This window comes from Danio rerio, chromosome 22, assembly GCF_049306965.1.
Source record: "Danio rerio strain Tuebingen ecotype United States chromosome 22, GRCz12tu, whole genome shotgun sequence".
Lineage (NCBI taxonomy): Eukaryota > Metazoa > Chordata > Actinopteri > Cypriniformes > Danionidae > Danio > Danio rerio.
In genome coordinates, this window is record NC_133197.1 from 26,354,827 (window position 1) to 26,374,438 (window position 19,612).

General features: G+C 41.6%; 1 protein-coding gene across 1 annotated transcript; it reads left to right on the top strand.

Moving 5' to 3' along the window:
• The first annotated feature begins 271 nt into the window (after positions 1–271).
• On the top strand, positions 272–19,180 carry LOC100536819 (beta-1,3-galactosyltransferase 2). Its single transcript, XM_021469605.3, has 2 exons — positions 272–441; positions 16,120–19,180. The coding sequence occupies exons 1-2, from the start codon at positions 416–418 to the stop codon at positions 17,180–17,182; spliced, it is 1,089 nt and encodes a 362-aa protein (XP_021325280.1). The 5' UTR covers positions 272–415; the 3' UTR covers positions 17,183–19,180.
• The last annotated feature ends 432 nt before the right edge of the window (positions 19,181–19,612 follow it).

Here is a 19,612-nt window from a genome sequence, read left to right on the forward strand (position 1 = left end):
TTTCAACCACATATTCACATACTGATGCACATCTTACAAACAAAGTTAATATTCGGGGGGAAAGTATTAATAGCAGTTTTATCTATCATTCGCAATAAAAACACGGGGATGTGCCTTAAGTTCAAAGTAGGCATAGAAATGTTTGACATAATCGTCTGGAAGCGAATGAAACACCCCGCCTGATCGTAAGCTGATATGTAAATCCAGATGTTCTCTCCCTCCCTGATGTCAAGCCGGTCGGGTAACACCTCCAAATATTTTAGCCCATTTTGTGTCCTCTTCAAACATGCTCTTGAGAAACCTCTTGTTTTTGTTACGACAAACTGTTAGACTACATTTAATTTAATAGCTTAACGTTTACTTTATTGATGCAAGGTTTATTGTATTTATTTATTTATTTTGTACACGCGAGGTCATGGCAATAGGAATCTTATCCGCAAGGTAAGTTCATCTCTGCTTTTACCTTTTCATGATGTGCTTCATAAAACTAAATATGGACAATAACGTTAGGCAAGAATTTTTTTATTGTAAATTCTGAGAAGAAAACTTCTTGAAAAGCAGTTCTAATAGTGATGATACACAGGGCAATGTTGCTTGATACTTTTTCTGTTAATGGGCGATACTATTGTAGTCTCACAGTGTCGCTGTATAGTTATTACTGCTCTAAAATATTTATGTTTTAAATGTCTGGGTAAAAAACTCAAACTTTCTTCCCTTTTAAACACAATATATTTAATTTTAAGACACATTTAAAATATTTTGAAACAGTAAACATGTCAGGCTAAATAATTTGATTAAATTATTCTCTTCTGCTGTCTTAATTTATGTCAAAAACAGATTTTTTTTTATTATTTAAAATGGCATATTTGAATAGGAAAAGCCTTAGGAACGGTATTGTAAAATCGTCAGCTTGGAATTATAAGGTTCTATCTGCGTTCTGAATGATATTGAGATATTGAGCTTCAAAGTTTTTGCATTCCATAGCAAACTGTGTGTAACATTTATTTATTTTTTAATAAAAAGTCTTAAAATGTAAACAACTTCCCATCCCATAATATAAACAAGCTGTCATTTTATAAGAATATGTCAATAACTTAATTTTGACAAAAATGTCAGATAGAACCTTATAATTCTAAGGTGAAGAAATATTTTGATGGTTTTAAAACCTTGAATATTTTAAACCTCGGTATACCTCGAAAACCATTATCCCATGCCTAGATAATACACCGGGTAACTTTTTGAGCAATATTGCTGGGCAATTTTGGCAAATGCTGCCATAAATGAGTTACCAGGTAAGTTTTTTTTTCTTTATTTTTTTATTCATTAATGAAAATATACAACCACAAAGAGAAGATAAATATAAGAGAGAAAAAAAAACTATAAAGCAAAGAAAGGGGTAAGTAAATTACTATATAAGTATGAAAATAAATTAAATTAAAGAGCATTACATGAAAGGTATCTAAATCAAATCAGAGTCATAGACAACAGTTCTGTACCAAAAAATCTGTCAAATTTAGTTGTTACACGAACAGTGAGTCAACTTCAATCATAAAATGTCGAAGGATTAAAGCCATGCATTTTTGTTTATGTATAAAAATGTATCAGGTCAGTTTTTGGGCAACTAATAGGGTAATGGGTGACGAACATGATATTTTTATCAAAGGTTATGATACCATAAGAATCTTATACCGGCCCATGCCTAGTATCATCAGCATAAGGTTTTATTATTTCTTATGAAGGAAATTAAAGTGTACCTAAAACAAATTCATTTTAGCCTAACTTTTAATTGCCTTCTTTTAAGTTAGCATGCCACATCCTGGTCGAGTATAAATGCAGAGCATGTGCTCGTTTAATGACATTAACTGTCAAAAGAGAAATACTGCATAAAGGGCTAAACGACTGATATAATTAGACATGCATAGTAAGAAAAGAAACAAAAACTTGCTCTTGGTGCCCAGCCCATTTCCGTCTGGAGCACAAAAAGTTTAAGCTAAATTTGTTTAAATAAGTGAGATGTTGTTTTATTTATGTTTTATAATATGTACAATTTCATCGGACATATTACCCATGGGGGTTCTATGGCTTGGCAGTTATCTTAACTTTCTTTTGAAGAATTTGAAATCTTCTTAGGTTTTGTCTAAAAGGGGTTTGAAAGTCCGTAAAAAAAAAAAAAAAAAAAAAAAAGTTATTGTGAGTTTTTATCCAAGAATTCTTGCTTTTTTCCCCAGAGTTCTGATATGAAAAGTCACAGTTCTGAGTTATAAACTTATAACTATATTGAGATGAATTCTGAATTCAAAGATAAAAAGTTGCGATAACGATATCAAGCAGAAACTGACTTTTATAGATAGGTCATCCAAAACTACAAATGTCAACATTTACTCTGCTAGGATTTTCATCCCAGGAAGAGCAAACTGCATCCCACAGTTCACTTGAGTTTTGAATTTTGCTTAAGACATTGCATTTTAAATGTGATAACATTTGAGTTTTGAATTGGGTTAAGGTCAGGGGATTGAGCTGGCCACTCCATTATGTCAATTTGTTTTTGCCTGAAATCAAGATCTGGCTCTTTTACTTGTGCATTTGGGGTCGATGTCTTTTTGATACATGCATTTAGGGAGCATTTTGTCTTCGGTATCAGAGCAACATTCATTTTCTTTTCACCTTTATTAATCTGGGGTGTCCACAGCGCAATGAACCATATGTTTTACGTAGGTTTTATGCAGCGGATGCCCTTGCAGCTGCAACCCATCACTAGAAAACACCCATACACTCAAATTCAAACACATACATTACAAACTATTTAGCTCATGTCTTTGGACAGTGGGGCAAACCAGAGCACCTGGAGGAAACCCATGCAAACTTGGGGAGAACATACAAACTCCACATTGAAATGTCATCTAACCCAGCTTAGGCTCCAACCAGTAACGTTCTTGCTGTGAGGCGACAGCGCTACCCATTGCGCTGGCCCAGAGCAACATGACCTATTCAATTATCTTGAAGATGTCAAACCGATCCATGAGACCTGGCAAACCCTACAGTCTGAGAAATATTCCCATGCATGATTTTTTTGCTCCACCATGCCTCAATTTGGTTGCTGGGTGTCATCTGTACATGATGACTATAGACCAAACATGCACCAAATAATCAGCAGATCTTTTTTTCAATTCTAGTTGTTGCCATGTGCTTGGTTAATTATATATATATATATATATATATATATATATATATATATATATATATATATATATATATATATATATATATATATATATATGCCTTGACAAGCCACTGAACAGCATTCCAGTCTTTTGTATCAAGTGGCAGATATGATTTTGTGTTTGTTTGTGTGTGTGTGTGGTTTTCAACCGGAGCTTTTTGCTCAGTTCACTCACACAGTTCCACTTGCAGATACGCCAGCTCGATCTTACAAGGAAACGTAACCTAGTTACATATTGTCAAAAAAGTGATTTATATCTGGCTACTTTTTGTATTGATGACTTCATTTGTATAAAAATATAACATTTTTAGAAGGTGTGCTTTTTTTAATGTTTTTTTTTCTATAAATGAGCATTTATATTGAATTCCTAAATAATTCAGTCATTTCACATAAATCACATGAAAGGAAAGGCACTTCTCTTTGTACCACTAAATAAATCATACAACACTGTTAACTGCACTAACAATTAATAACCGAAAGGAATAAAATACTGTCCAAATTCAGGAGCCCCAATTTTAAAATGTTGTGTATGCACATATTTGTGTGTATGGAACAAATAATGCCATCCTTGCGGTTTATAAAAACGTCTATGGTGTCAAATATACCTGAGTATTTATTTGCATGTTTATGTGTATTTGCATTTTTTACAGTAGCAGGCACTTTTATCCAAATGACTTACAAATGAGAAGAGCAACAGTTTGAAACTGCTATGACAAGTCTCAGTTAATCTGAAGCTACTTTTAAATCAGTAAATAGTAATATAACAAATGTTGATGAAAACGACGTGCTTTTGAACCATAAAAAATTGGGGGATAAGCAAATCATAGTAAAATGTATGAATGAGAACGTACAAAATAATATGAAGTAACCACTAGATCAAAAAGTTTGCTATGATAGGGTTGTTTAAATCCTTTATAGGCATAGAACGATAACCGTTTTCAAGGTGTACCACTCAAGGTGGAAAGGTCAAGGTTTTAAAACCTCAAAAATTTCTGTAATACCATTCCTAAGGTATGTGTAATATTTTTTATTTACTTCGTTTTTTCCCCATCACAGTCAGTGATTCATTTGAATTCTTTAGCCTGACATGTTAACTGTTTCAAAATATTTTAAATGTTTCAAAAAATAAAAATATATTGTTTTCGAAGGGGAAAAAAGTTTTCTTTTTTACCCAGACATTTAAAAACAACATATTTTAGAGCAGTGTTCACAATACCGTGAGGTTATCATACGGTCAGAATCTTATACCGGTCCGTGCTTAATCCTTTATGAGTTTCTTTCTTCTGTTGAACACAAAAGAAGAAGTTTAGAGAATGCAGGCTGATGGGACCCGTAAACTTTCATAGATGAAAATAAAAATGCTATGGAAATCAAGTGGTTCAGCAACCAGTGTTCTTCAAAACAACTTTGTGTGTTCAGTTTCATTTTAGGTTGAACTGTCCTTTTAGGGTGGAAATTGTTTGTCAGCTGCAAACAATATCAAATATCTACAAGAGACTTGCATGGACATTTGTTTCTGTGTATTTGTGTGCATACAGGGCAGTATATACACAACATCTTATAAATGAGACCCATAGAAATCTCTAGGATATAAATAAGAATAAAACTACCAGTCTGGGTAGTTTCTAGGTAAGAGCTTTAAAGCGCTTGTACTTAGGTCAAGATTTAATTACTTACCTGTATGCGTGTGCAGACGTAAACAACAGCCTCGATTGCACAGTTCATGTATTCCTGAATACTGTATGATGCCAAAAGTTTGGCACGTAGACCAAAGTTGACCCAATGTAACCTTTCATTTGGCCTGACATCCCATCTAACATAAACCTTTTTGGGTTGTTTGTTTATTGCTGAGCTACAAAAAAAAAGCAAACTGACTTCAATGTTTCAATCAAATGTTGTAAATAAATCAGATTATTTAAAATGTAAATACTGTCACTCGACGGATAGAGGACTAGGCAGAAAACATTGGTGAGCAAATCAAGACAAAAACTAGTGTAACTCCATTCTTATAAATGAGATTGGTTTTGTCTTTACTGTAATAAGTTTATTATAAATTGTTAAAACAATTATGGTGTATTGGTTAATTTGTTTAATCTATTAGTTAATTGTTTTTCTAGTTATTTTTAAATACTGTTAAACAAAAAGGAAATTACCAATGGCAGCTATATTTACCTTCAGCAGTCAAGCCGCAGTCAAGTCTCGTTTTTGGCCCTTCATAAGAAAGAAGTTTGGGCACCCCTGGTCTAAACCACAGGGAAAAACATGTGGAAGCTGCTCAGTCATGTAGTAAAGGGCTTAGTAAGCTTCAAAGAGTGCAATATTTTGTCTAACTGAATTTAATAGATGGTTAAATATATGTATGAGCAGTATTAATGAAGATATAAGCCTATTTGATATCAGACTTGATTTGTTTTGTTATAACTTTCTGCAGTCTATGGCACTCTAAATGTTTGTTTTTCTTTGACCAATTAGTACAGTTCAAAAAATGAAAAATCCTGTCATCATTAACTCACCCTTGTTTCAAATCTGTTAGAATTTCTTTCTTCTGTTGAACACAGAGGAGATATTTTGATAATGCAGGTTGATCGACTTTCAAAAATTCTATGGAAGTCAATGGGTTCATCAAACAGCATTCTTCAAAACATCTTTTGTATTCGACAAAAAGACGGAATTTTCATTTTGGGGTGAACTGTCCCTGTCCTTGCCTCATTGACTAGCTTCCTGAACTGAGAGTTGATTTTAAAATCCTTTTTTCACATATAAAGCATTGCACAATTCTCCCCCGGTCTATAGCCCCTTTCACACAGTGATAGCGGCAAATATCCGGAGAATTTACTGAATGACTTTACCGGTAAACTCAAAAAAGCACTGTTTACACAGATGTTACGGAATTTTTCCGGAAAAGACTGTTCACACATCCATTCCAAAATACAGATAAATTCTGACATCATTAACCAGAGATGACCTCTAAATGGCTGCGCTGGTATTTGTAAACAGTTGATTATATTTAATCAACGCATCAAGCAACTGAAGGAAGCAGAGCTCAAAGGTATACAAACAACGGCTTATCATAAGCATCTTATCAATGATTGTTTACACAGTAGGCATTAAGAAGGAACATATAAATATTATCTGACTAACATCTAGCAGCTAAATGTGTCTGGAAAAATATTCAAAGGCTTTTATTTTCATAAACCACGCGGACATGAATGCGTCTTGAGTGTTCTGATTAGCTAAAGTAGATGTGCACGCGTTCTTTCTTGCAGTCTTCCTTCTGTATTCACACAGCGTAGCATTCTGACAAATTACCGGTAATGTTACAACTTCTTTTTACAGAAAATAGCCTGCATGAATTTACCACTATTTTCAAAAAGGGCCTGGTTCACACTTACAGACTTTTCCGGAAAATTTACTGTAATTTTCCGGAAAGGTCTGTATATGTGTAAGGGGCTTATATCAGTGAACTTATTAGGCCATATACAGCTAGGGTGTTAAGGTCCCGTGATCAGTTTCTTTTTTCTGTCTCTCAGTCTGGCTGCATATCAAAGGTGATCGAGCTTTCTGTGTTGCAGCCCCAAGGCTTTGGAAATCATTGGATGCCTTTAAATCCAACTTAAAGACTTATTTTGCTTTTCTTATGTTTTTTATTAAATATTTTGTTTATTGTAGAGCACTTTGGATCAACTTTGGATGTGTAAAATTGTGCTCTATAATAAAGTTTGCCTTGCCTTGCTTTTAAAGGGGAGTTTGTAATTCAGCCGCAAACAATATAAAAAATCAGCAAGAGATTTCAATGGAATTTTTTTCTGTGCATGTGTGTATGCAGGACAATATATACACAACATCTGAGTCCCTTAGTAAAAATCTCTAGGCTACAGATAACTGGGCTAGAACTGCCAAGTCTGGGGTATGTAAGAACGTTCGAGGTTACTAAAGTAACCCTTCGTTCCCCGAGGAGGGGAACGGAAGCACTATAAGTGGATTTGATTGTTAAAATCCACGTATGGGGAGGTTCGGTTCAGAAGCTACTCGTCTGAAAGAGTATTGAACGGGCCAATTAAGAATGAATTGGCAGCGCAAGCCTGCGCAGGTGAGCGGCATAAGCAATCAACTGAGTATATAAGCTCACCTGGCGCCAGCAGACGCTATCCTTTTTAAGCTGAAGAGACTTTTAACAGGCGGAATAAGCATATGGGATCGCCTAGTGGGGATCACGCATAGCAGGCACCTTTACCCAAAACGCGGGCTGACCAGCGGGCAGACCTACAACGTAGTGGGCCAGCAAGTGACTCCTCCGCTGAGTCAGTGCTGGGGGCCACGGAGGAATCTGCAGGGCTCACCTGACGGGGAACTTTACTGACAGATAAAAAGGCGCACGTATCTCCGTGTTAGGGAAAATGGCGCAGCAAGCGTGTTTCAACACCCTACCTAATTGTTTCCTCAATCACCAAGGGTTACCTAATACCCTTGAGGAAACCGGCTCCACTCGCAGATTGTAAAACCTTGCATATGTGTTGGGTGTCACCCAGCCCGCAGCTCTACAGATGTCTGTTAGAGGGGCGCCGCGTGCGCGCGCTCGAGAGGATGCGAAGCTCCGAGTGGAGTGCGCACGCGCTCTCGGGGGACGCGGCTCATCTCGGCTCTGATAGTGAAAGAAAGGCATCCACAATCTAGTGGGAACTTATTTCGGTACGGCACTTCCCTGCTGCCGACCGCTATAACAGACGAAGAGCTGCTCAGATGATCTAAACTCTGAGTGCGGTCCGGATAATACGCAAGACGCGAACTGGACAATAAAGAAGGGCTGGGTCTGCCTCCTCCGAGGGCAGCGCTTGCAGGCTCACTACCTCGTATTAAAACGGAGTGGTAGGAACCTTGGGCACATATCGCGGGCGGGGTCTCAGGACGTGAGAGAAGCCAGCCCAATTACAGGCACGAGTCACTGACCGAAAAATGCCTCCGGGTCCCCGACCCTCTAATCGATATCAACGCGACCAGCAGAGCTGTCTTCAGGGACAGAAATATACTGAGTCGAGGATCGAAGGGATCTGACGCGGCTTGCGTAGTGAGGGCGAGATCCTAAGAGGGCATGAGAGGGGGCGGATTAATTCGCTTAACGCCCCTGAGGAACCGGATGATGAGGTTATGCGTTCCCACGGTGCTGCCAGCCACCGCGTTATGAGAGCGGAGATGGCAGCCACGTAACCTTGAGTGTGGAGGGCGACAGCCTGCTCTCCAACTTCTCTCTGCGTAAAGAAAGCACAACGCTGATCTGGCAAATTACGGGGGTCTTCTCTGCGAGAGACACACCATTCAGTGAATAGACTCCACTTCAGGGCATAGGCGCGCTCGGGGAGGGGGCTCTAGCCCGAGTGACGGTATTAGCCACCGCAATCGGAGGTTACCTAAGTCTTCCTCGCGTCTAAAAATCTCCAAAAGATCGGCGAGGGTGCCAGGTGGTGCCCTGTCCCTGAGAGAGTAGGTGCTCTCTCGAAGGGACTGCCAGGGGAGGGCTATCGCGAGGGAGAGCTCTGACATCCAGGTCCGGTTGAGCCAGAGGAGCGCAACCAGCAACCTGTTCCTCGTCCTCCCTGACCTTGCACAGTAACTGCGCGAGCAGGCTCACTGGGGGAAACGCGTATTTGCGCGTGCCCCGAGGCCAGCTGTAAGCCAGTGCATCCGTGCCGAGAGCACTCGGTCAGGGAAAGAACAACTGGCAATGAGCGATCTCGGGGGAAGCAACAGATCGATCTGGGCTTCCCCGAATCGCGCCCATATCAGCTGAACAGACTCGGGGTGGAGTCTCCATTCTCCAGGACGCAAGGCTGCCGCGAGAGCGCATCGGCTGCACGGTTGAGCTTGCCTGAATATGAATGGCGTGCAGCGATTTCAGCCGCGGATGACTCCAGAGGAGCAGACGGCGGGCGAGCTGAGACATGCGGCGAGAGCGCATACCCCCTATACGGCTGATATACGCCACCGCCGCCGTACTGTCCGTCCTGACCAGCACGTGTTGCCGCTCCAGCACCGGAAAAAAACGGTGGAGAGCGAGGAACACTGCCAACAGCTCCAGGCGATATGCCAATGCAACTGGGTACCTTTCCACAGGTCCGCAGCCGCATGCCCGCAACGCACAGCCCCCCAGCCCGTGTTGGAAGCGTCTGCTGAAACTACAACAAGACTGGACGCCTGTTCTAGAGACACCCAGGCCTGTAGGAACGAGGGGTCGCTCCAAGGGCTGAGGGCGCGGCGACACAGCGCAGTAACAGAGACTCGGTGTGCGCGCGCGTGCCATGCGCGTCTGGGGACTCGATCGTGATCAGCCAGTGCTGAAGTGGTCTCATATAGAATAATCCGAGCGGCATGAAGCGGCTGCGGATGCCATATGCCCCAGGAGCCTCTGAAATAGTTTCAGTGGGACCACTATTTTACTGTTGAGCTCTCTCAGACAGTACAGCATCAGCTGAGCGCGCTCTCCGGAGAGGCGCGCTGCCATAGTGACCGAGTCCAACTCCAGCCCGAGAGAAGAGATCCTCTGCACGGGGGCGAGTTTGCTCTTTTCTCGGTTGACCTGAAACCCCCACAGGTGGAAGTGCCAGAGCACTTTGTCTCTGTGCATAAACAATTGCTCCGAGAGAGGGCAAATCAGCCAGTCGTAAAGAAATCGAGTATGCAGATGCCCGCGAGCCGAAGGGGCGCTGAGGCACCCTCCGCGGGCTTGGTGAGGACCCGCGGAGACAGAGAGAGCCCGAAGGGGAGGGCTTTGTATTGCCAAGCTCGACCTTCAAACGCAAACCGCAGGAACTGTCGGTGGCGAGGAAGAGTGGAGACATGGAAATACGCGTCCATCAGGTCTAATGCTGCAGACCAACCCAGAGGACGAACGCACCGGAGGATGCGCTTCTGCGTGAGCATTCTGAACGGCAGCTTGTGCAGGCAGCGGTTCAAAACGCGCAGATCTAGGATTGGCCGTGACCCACGCTCTTTTTGGGCACGATGAAGTGTGGGCTGTAAAACCCGCTCTCCATCTCGGCTGGAGGGAGCGACTCGATTTCATCCTTCGCCAGGAGGACAGCAATCTCCTCTCGCAAGACAGGGGCGGACAGGGGGCTGACCCTGGTGAATACACACCCGCGACTTGGGGGGCCGTTTCGCGAACTGAATCGCATAGCCGAGTCTGATTGTGCGTATAAGCCACCGCGAAGAGCTGGCCCGCGCTAACCAGGCAGGCAGAGCTCCCGCTAATGGACTCATCGCTACAATCGCTGACGTACCAGCAGTGGGGCAGCGCGGAGTGGGTGTGCTGATCCGGGAAGCTCGCGGGTCCCACGGAAAAGCTGGAGGTGAGATATTTGCTCACTCCGAACCCGAGCTCCGGAGGGGAGGCTCGAGGGGTGGGAGAAAGGAGACCGTCCTCCCAGCGCTCGTGAGCCACTGGCGAAACGGACCGAATCTGCAAGCTAGAAAGCATAGCGTCCCAGACTGGCAGATTTCGGGCTGTCACATCTGGGGAAGTGAAAAGTGCCCTTTCATAATGTTTTGATGATTTCATAATGGCAGTAAAAAGTGCCGTTGGAAATGGGGCCCCGCCCTCCAGCGGGGAAAGAGCAAGCTCCCTCTTCTCCAGATGGCCTGTCCCAGGGGCGCTTCGCGGTCCGTTGCCGGACTTAGCGGCGTTCTGGGCAGGGGGGCTGCCTGCTTCCAAGGTGCCTGACGCGCTCGCTTCGCCGGAGGCGAGTGCGGGGGCGGAGCAGCTCTCGTAGGCGGGAGCCTTCGGCGAGGAGCAGGTATGAATGGCACGGCGGGCGGAGCGGGCTACGGACCGCCGATAAGACATCACCCACCAACTGCTCTCTCACCTCCTTGAATTCCTGGGTGAATTCACAGACAGTGTCGCCGAACCTGGCTGGGGATATGGGGAAGTCAAGAAAGCGGACTTTGTCGACTTTGCGCATATCAGCCAGGGGTGGCGCTCCTGGACCACTAATGTGGACATCGTCCTCCCCAACGCACACGCAGCGGACTCAGTAGTCCGAAGAGCTAAGTCGGCGGCGGTGCGAAGCTCGTAAGCCTGGGTTGGACCCACCCTCGTGCAGCTCGGCCAGCGCCTGCGCTTGGTAGCGCTGGTAGGTGGCTATCGCATGCAAGGAGGAAGCAGCCTGGCCCGCAGCTATGTAAGCTCTAGCTCCGAGGGAGGTAGATAACTTACAGGCTTTGGATGGGAGACGAGGCGGACCCCGCCAAGAAGAGGCGCCGCGCGGATTTACCGCCATCGCGCACTCAACCTGAGGAATCGCCACATACCCCCTGGCTGTTTCACCGTCAAGAGTGGTTAGGGTGGAGGGACACGCAGCACGAGCAGAAAAAAGTGCTTTACAAGACCGCGTGAGCCTACTGTGCACCTCCGGGAAGAAGGGAACGCCCCTCTAGTCGGTCCGGCCGCGGAGCTGGGGGATAAACCATCTCCAACCCACGGCCGAAGCAGCCCGGGAAAGCACGGCTAACATGTCCGTTTCAGGATCCGTAGTGACAGCGCTCACCAGCCCGAAGGGGGCGAGCGGGTCTGGATCATCATCGGACAATGAAAGCCCACCCTCCGATGCCGCGGTGGACATCTGGTCTCCGGTGTCATCGGGCGTAAGGGCTACCATCTGTTAGACGGATCGCTTCCCCCGCCCGAAGCTTGGATGGAGCGCTTAGAGGTGCAGGAGGTCCGCGGGCCCGTGGGCGACGGATTATCTCTCGCTGAAACCCTCAGATCTGCCCGAGTGCCCGCTGCAGAGCAGGGGACAACTGGGGTGGTTCGCCCTTTTGCAAAGGCTAACCGCGATCTTGCGCAACAGTCATGGCATCGCAATGACGACATGAACTGCCCGCGAGCAGCGCATTAACATGCTGGACCCCCAGACATGTAACGCAGTGCCCGCGCCCATCATCCGAGGACAGGAAACCACCGCATCCAGAAACGCACAGTCGGAGCGCCGTCCTGAAAAGGACGTGCTGCACGACTGTGTTGCTCTTTCTGTGAAGTTTGCAACTTTATACGCACCGCTCTGGAGGACCGGACCCAAAGAACGCCAGGCAAGGGAGAAACCCAGCTCGACCGTCTGCCGCTGCGTGTACACACTCTGGACCGGGAGAATGCTCTCGTTCGCTCAGAACCGCTGGTCACAGCAGGAGGAACCCTCATCGACTCGATCAGAAAGTCTCTGAAGCGAAAAGGATAGCGTCTGCTGGCGCCAGGTGAGCTTATATACTCAGTTGATTGCTTATGCCGCTCACCTGAGCAGGCTTGCGCTGCCAATTCATTCTTAATTGGCCCGTTCAATACTCTTTCAGACGAGTAGCTTCTGAACCGAACCTCCCCATACGTGGATTTTAACAATCAAATCCACTTATAGTGCTGGAGTTCCCCCCGAAGGGGAACTATACAGCATTTGCACAAGATTTGTTCAGTTACTTGTATACATGGCTATACTGGCAATACTCAGATGTAAACAACAGCCTGGATTGCACAGTTCATGTACTCCTGAAAACGCCTAAACCATGGGGGGAAATGTGGAAGCTGCTCGGTCATATAGTAAAGGGCTTAGTAAGCTGCAAAGAGAGCAATATTTATAAATTTGTAATAAGGAATAGATGGTAAAATATATGTATGAGCAGTATTAATGAAGATATAAGCCTAAGATATTAGATATCAGACTTGAATTGCTTTGCTATAACTTTTCTGCAGTGGCACTCTAAATGTTTGTTTTTTCCCGTTTGACCAATTAGTACAGGCCGAAAAAGGAAAATCCTGTCATCATTAACTCACCCTTGTTTCAAATATGTTCGAGTTTCTTCTGTAAAAAAATGCTGTGGGGGGAAAAACAGCCTTTATTTTATCCATAGTATTTTTTGTTCCTGCTATGGATGTCAGCAACTGCTTTTTTCCAACATTCTTCACAACATTGTGTGCAGTGTTTAACAAAAGAAAGAACGATAACGATTTAGTTTACAACCTGCAAAATACCACATATGTACAGTGAAATAACGGTGTACTTTTCTGTAGGTATAGTATAAGTATAAAGAACTTATGGGTAGGTATAACAGGGTGCCCGCAGGGTCTTGAAAAGTATTACACATTGATAAATCAATTAGAAAATGAAGGCCCTTAAAATGTATTAAAAGTCTTAATCACATTTTTACCAGGTCTTACATTTTGTTCAAGTGTTATCCAAAGTGACTCCAAAAAAAGCATAAATATATTTATTTTCTTCCTAATATTAACAACGACATGCTCAATCCATACGATTCAGGCCTGGACGTGTCCGGCCAAGCTTCTCCGTCTGGGTGATGTCTGGGTGATGTGATGCTCTCCACATGTAGTAAAACGGTAGAGCAAAATGTAAGTTTGCATACTCCTGGTTGGAGAAAGAAGAGTTTAAACAGTGGCTGAAGCCATTTACTAAAAAAATTTTTAAAAATAAATACGTAACTTATTCTTTCAAGCTTTGTTTCTTCCGAGCTTATTACTCCATTGATTTATTTAACTTAAACTGTTTATTAACAAATGTTAATTACTATTAAGGTAAATGTTTGAAGTGGTGATGAGGTCTTAAAATATTTTGAGAAGCTCTTTAAAAAGGCTAGGAAAGGTATTGAAATTAATCATTAATTGAATGATTAGGATTCCTGCATATATCCTGTGTAAGGGAACAAACTGTAATGCTTGGGTGATAAGGGGGTAACAACCAGATAGGGGGCAATATGCAACTTTTGCAATTCAGTAGATGTACATGTATTTTCCCCGTAAAACACCCCGCATACAACCCATCACTGAATAAGGGCAATATTATTAATTTACTTATGCAGGTGTTTGCAGCTTGCAAAAGATTGTAAATTCAATATACTTACACGGTACTTTGCATGTTGCATATCTGTTTGTTATCCTCTTATTACTCAAGCATATGGTTTGTTTCCTCATACATACACTGTAAAACCTTGCTGTAAAAAACAGCAACATTCTACAGTAAAATTCTGTATTTTCACTAAAACAGTGATACTCTGTGAAAAAAAAAACTGTGCATTCTGGGTAATCTTGTTGTTTCTAAGAAAGTAGTAAGCTATAAATTTACAGAACTCAGAGTTGGCACTCAGGGTCTGTGTTTGAAATCACACTTTCTGCCCTTGTTCACTATTATGCACACTAGTTCACCAACATGGTTTACTTGACAGAGTTTATAAACACAAATGAGTGAATTCAGACACTGATGAACACCTGCTCTAATAATCACGATCACTGAAGGAAAGAGAAACAATAAACACAAACAGTGACTTCAGTTACAGCATTAAATAAAATCAAGTAAAAAAAAACACCTTCAGTCTCTGCAGAGGATCATTAAATAACTCCACAAACCGCATCAGCAGATTCACTACTGACTGCTTTGTCTTGCATACAGTTCTTATTGAGAATTAACAGAGGTTTAGGTGTTTTATTTAGTTTGGTGTCACCATAATGGAGTCTGCTTTAGTTGGGCTCATCACCCTTGAATTATTAGCTTTAGTTTTTCTCTGGGTGCTGTAACTTAGAGTTTATAAAACACTCTTGTTATAATGTGATTCAGTATTGCTCTGATTGGGCTAGGTTTAGTAAAATCATAGTAGTGTTGATTGATCATATGAAATAGTTTGTTATTTTCCACAGTTTCAATGACAAGCAGAAATGTGAAAAATAACCAATTGATGTTCCAGTTAAGATTGAATTTAAAAAAAAAACTGTTATGACAAAGACACACTCAGAGCCCAAAAATCAGATTTCAACAATGGTAACAAATTAATATTTCATGCTGCAATGCATGTTGGGTGAGGCAGTTTCAATTGTGTTTTAATTAGACTCATTATCTTCATTATCTGTTTTACTGTTCCTCAGTAGTGTGGACTCATGGCAGTGTTCAGTTAAAACTGAGGATTTTGCTGTGGGGTTTAATGGGTTTAAGCTGTAAAAACACAGTATAGGGCTTTATTTTAACAGTAATATACTGTAAATGTAAACTACAGGAGTGGACTGCAAAAATGCAGTATGTGGCTGGCAACCCAACTGCGAGCATTATTCAGAAAAATCAAGAAGAAAAAAAAATGTATTTTTCTGTAAAACGTGAGTCAAAATTCTTCTGTCCCTTTTGTGTGTCACCATGGTGGAGGAGAGTAGAGCCGATGTTTGAGTCATAGATGAACATAAAGCACTCCTGTTGTTCTGCATGTTTCTTGATTTAAAGACAGTAGCTGCTGTTGCAGTGAGCGTCTCTATGTTAAATCTAGCTGTACATGCATGTGAGCTACAAGAGATTTGGGTTAAACTGAATGTTTTTAAATTACTAAACTAAGTCATCGTTATAAACGTGCTTGTGTTAAGCATATAACGCATTAGAAATATTTCTTCATAAACTCAAACAGCAGTTGGCCAAATTGAGGTAGTCTGTACTGTGAATGAAATGAGTTTACATGATTTTTAATTCAGTGCATGTATTTTTACAGCAACAGACTTTAAATTAACAGTACATTACTGGCAACTGGAACTGACAGTATTTTACTGGTAATTTACAGGGTATTTTTTACGGTGTACAGAATTTACAAAAACACAGGATGTGGCTGGCAAACCAGCTGGCAGTATTATTCTGTAAAATGAAAAGTTTTACAGTGTATGCATACGTTCTTTATACTTGTACTATACTTACAGACAATTACATCATTATTTCACTGTACTTACGCGATACTTTGTGGGTTGTAAATTAAAGCATTACCAAAAGAACAAGATTAGAGTCACTTGAAAGTGAGTAAAGGATGAGGGCATTTTCATATCCCTGCTGCTCTAAACATGGAATATTTCCTGACAGCTTTTTTTTTTCTTTCTTCTTCAGATGCTGTTTAACTCCGGATCCAGCTTCAATGCATCACATTAAAAGAGGATTTATTCTGCTAGTCGTGCTGACCTTATCTTTGCTTGTTGTTGCTTACATCTATCATAGTCCTTACAACCATTTTAATGTGGTTAATTTAATTAAGTCCTGCAAAACTGAAAGTTTGGCTGTCTCCAAAGATTTCTGGAACAAAATGCACTCAACTACATCCATTAGCACCAACCCTGTTCCACAGCATCAGTATGTGGCTCACCCAAGCAACTATCACTTCATTATAGACGAACACGAGAAATGCAAGCAGATAAATCCATTCGTGGTCTTCATGGTTCCGGTTGCTCTGTATCAGAGAGAAGCTCGAAACGCCATCCGGAGCACATGGGGGAATGAAACCACAGTCCAGGGGAAAACAGTGTTGACTCTCTTTGTGGTGGGTTTGACTGTAGGAGCAGACTCTGAAAAAGCTCAACAGCAGCTGGAGGAAGAAAGTCGACAACACAGAGACTTAATCCAGAGCAACTTTGTGGACTCCTACTTCAACCTGACCATAAAGACCATGGTGACGATGGACTGGCTGGCCACTCGATGCCCTCAAGCGACGTTCAGTATGAAGGTCGATTCTGACATGTATATAAACCTTGAGAACCTAATGACCCTGTTACTGAGACCCGAATTACCCAGGCAGAACTACATCACAGGTTTTTTGATGTGGGACCGGCCTGTTATTAGAAACAAAAAATCTAGATATTACGTCTCAGAGGAGCTGTATCCCGATACGAAATATCCTACATACGTGCTAGGAGTAGCGTATGTTTTCTCAAATGATCTTCCTAAAAAACTAGTTGAGGCTTCGAAGGACGTGGCGCCATTTAACATTGAAGATGCATATATTGGTGCTTGTCTGAAGCAGATCGGAGTTAAACCTTCACGATCTCCTGATCCTTCTCAGTTTCGGACATATATGAAGGATCCCAAACACCACGACCTTTCCAAGGTCATCACAACAATCGCAAGGTCACCAAAGCAGATAGTAGAGTTCTGGAAAAGTGTGAAGAGACAGACATGAACAAATGTTTGATTTTGAACATGATATCTTTTACTGTTTATGTTTTTTTTGTTTTTGCATAACTTTTATGATGCTAAGGCTGCTCAAAAATGTGTCCCTGGACCACAACATTAGATTTATTTTGGATAGAAAAATTTTTTAGGGGCAGCATGGTGGTGCAGTAATTCAGGGCCTACTCACACTATGCTATTCGAACCGTGCCCAGGCCCGTTTCCTGGATCATTTGAGAAGTGTGTGTGCGCTGAATCGGGCTCAGGCATAGTTCACTTGGCCGGCCCTGGCCTGGTAGGAAGAGGTGTGCCTGAGTGCGGTTCACTTGGGCCTTGGCGCGGTACGCTTGTGTGTAAGTGCAAATCGCGCCAAAGCCCGAAACTGAAAGCGTGACTTTTAAGGGACTGTTTTATATGGATTTATTAATCATTCTTACTGTTCAGTGAACACAAACTGCTGTAGTTTATTAAAGACACAAACCACCTTCAGCAAACCTCCTAATCTCTGCAGCACGAGTACTCTATGGTTGTTTATGAGTGTCAAAAGTGACTGATCTGTTTGGTGAAATATCTGACTGCATGTCATCGCATCCCAAACGACTAAAGCGAAATAACTGAAGAAATCCCCACTGTGCTGAGCGAGAGCGCTTATTGAACAGCGCATCATCGATGACGTAAGCCGGCACAGGCCCGATTGTAATGTGAGTACAGGGAGCCGTCGGAGGAGATGGGAGGGGGGACAAACGTGCTTTGGCCTGGTTCGACACAACTGTACATAGTGTGAGTATGCCTTAACGCTGTCGCCTCACAGCAAAAAGGTCGTTGGTTTGAGACCCGGCTGGATCAGTTGGCATTTCTGTGTGGAGTTTGCATGTTCTCCCCATGTTCATGTGGATTTCCTAAGGGTGCTTCGGTTTCCCCCACAGTCCAAACACATGTGCTATAGGTGAATTGGGAATGCTAAATTGTCCGTAATTTATGTGTGTATGTCCTGGTGCTCCTGGTTTGGGGTTGAGCATGGGGCTAAATGACCTACAACGTAAAAATGTAAAAAGTTACAAAACATCAATATGGCGCTGCCTAATATTAACTTTGATATAATTGGTCCTGGGAGTAAGGAATATTTTTGGCAATAGCCCAGCTCAAAATTTTAGATTTTTATATTTTATTCCAAAAATCATTCGAATATTAAGTAACAATCATGTTCCGTGAAGACTTTTAGTGGATTTGCAACTGTTATATTTCAAAACTCAATTTTTGATTATTAACGTACAATGCTTTTGGTACTTTTTAGTATTTAATTTAGACAACTTTAAAGGTAATTTTCTAAATGTTTAGATTTTTTCCCTAAGATTTTTGAAAGGTGTATCTCAGTCTAAAATTGTCCTATAACAAATATAGAGTTTGTATAATTTGCGTTTTTTTACTGCATTTGATTGTTGGTTTTTTTTATAAGAGATTTTTTAATTTTATTTTTTCATTTGTTTAATGTTTGGTAATATGTTTCTTGCAGATTGTAGTTTTGTCATTTATGCTGATTGTAGACACAGGGTGGGTTGAAATGAACAAGCCATTTCAATTTGGACGTAAGGTCTATATTTCTAATACTGCTTTATACTTTCTAATACTGAAACTTTATTTACTATCAGCTATTTACAGACTGTGACCAGTCTGAAGTCTTAAATATTGCCTTGCTTTTTATCACTCACCTTGTATCTATTGAGTTATTTATGCCGAAATGCTATCTGGAGTGGTTTAAGTTGTCTCTTTATGCATTTAAATTTGAAATTAGCACATTTTTAACCTTTATTTTGTATTGTTAATATTGGTCATCTGAATGTGATGTATGGTGTGTTTCCTACATGACCAGAGACTGTATTGTTTGTTTTGTTCCACCATGTGTCTCCAGAATTTCCATTATTCATCATGCTGTCAACTGTATGTTTGTTTTAATTAAACTTTATTAATTATATACAGTAACATTAAATAATAAAGTCAATATTATAAATCGTTTTGGATGTGTTTATTTATATATGCCTCTTAATATTTTTCTTTTTCAGTTTGAAATTAAGTATAAGCTCCTCTTTGATGTGTACAAATATAGACTTGTATAAATCAGTACAGTAAATTAAAGTCTTATTTAGCGAATTATTAATATTGACTACTAAGATTACACGTTTCAAAAGTATTGTTAGTCTCTGAAAATAAAGGTTAATTTGGGGTTGATTAATCTATTGATTATCTTTCATAATATAATATAATATAATATAAAACAAGACTTATTGCAAGTTATTAAAAAATGCTTGACTGTAGTTGTTTCTGCTAAGGGTGGCCCACCCAGTTATGAGGTTCAGGGGGCAAACACTTTCACACAGAGATTTGTAGTTTCGTATTTTGTTTTCCCTTAATCATGAATGCTTGTTTTACTATACTGTAGTTT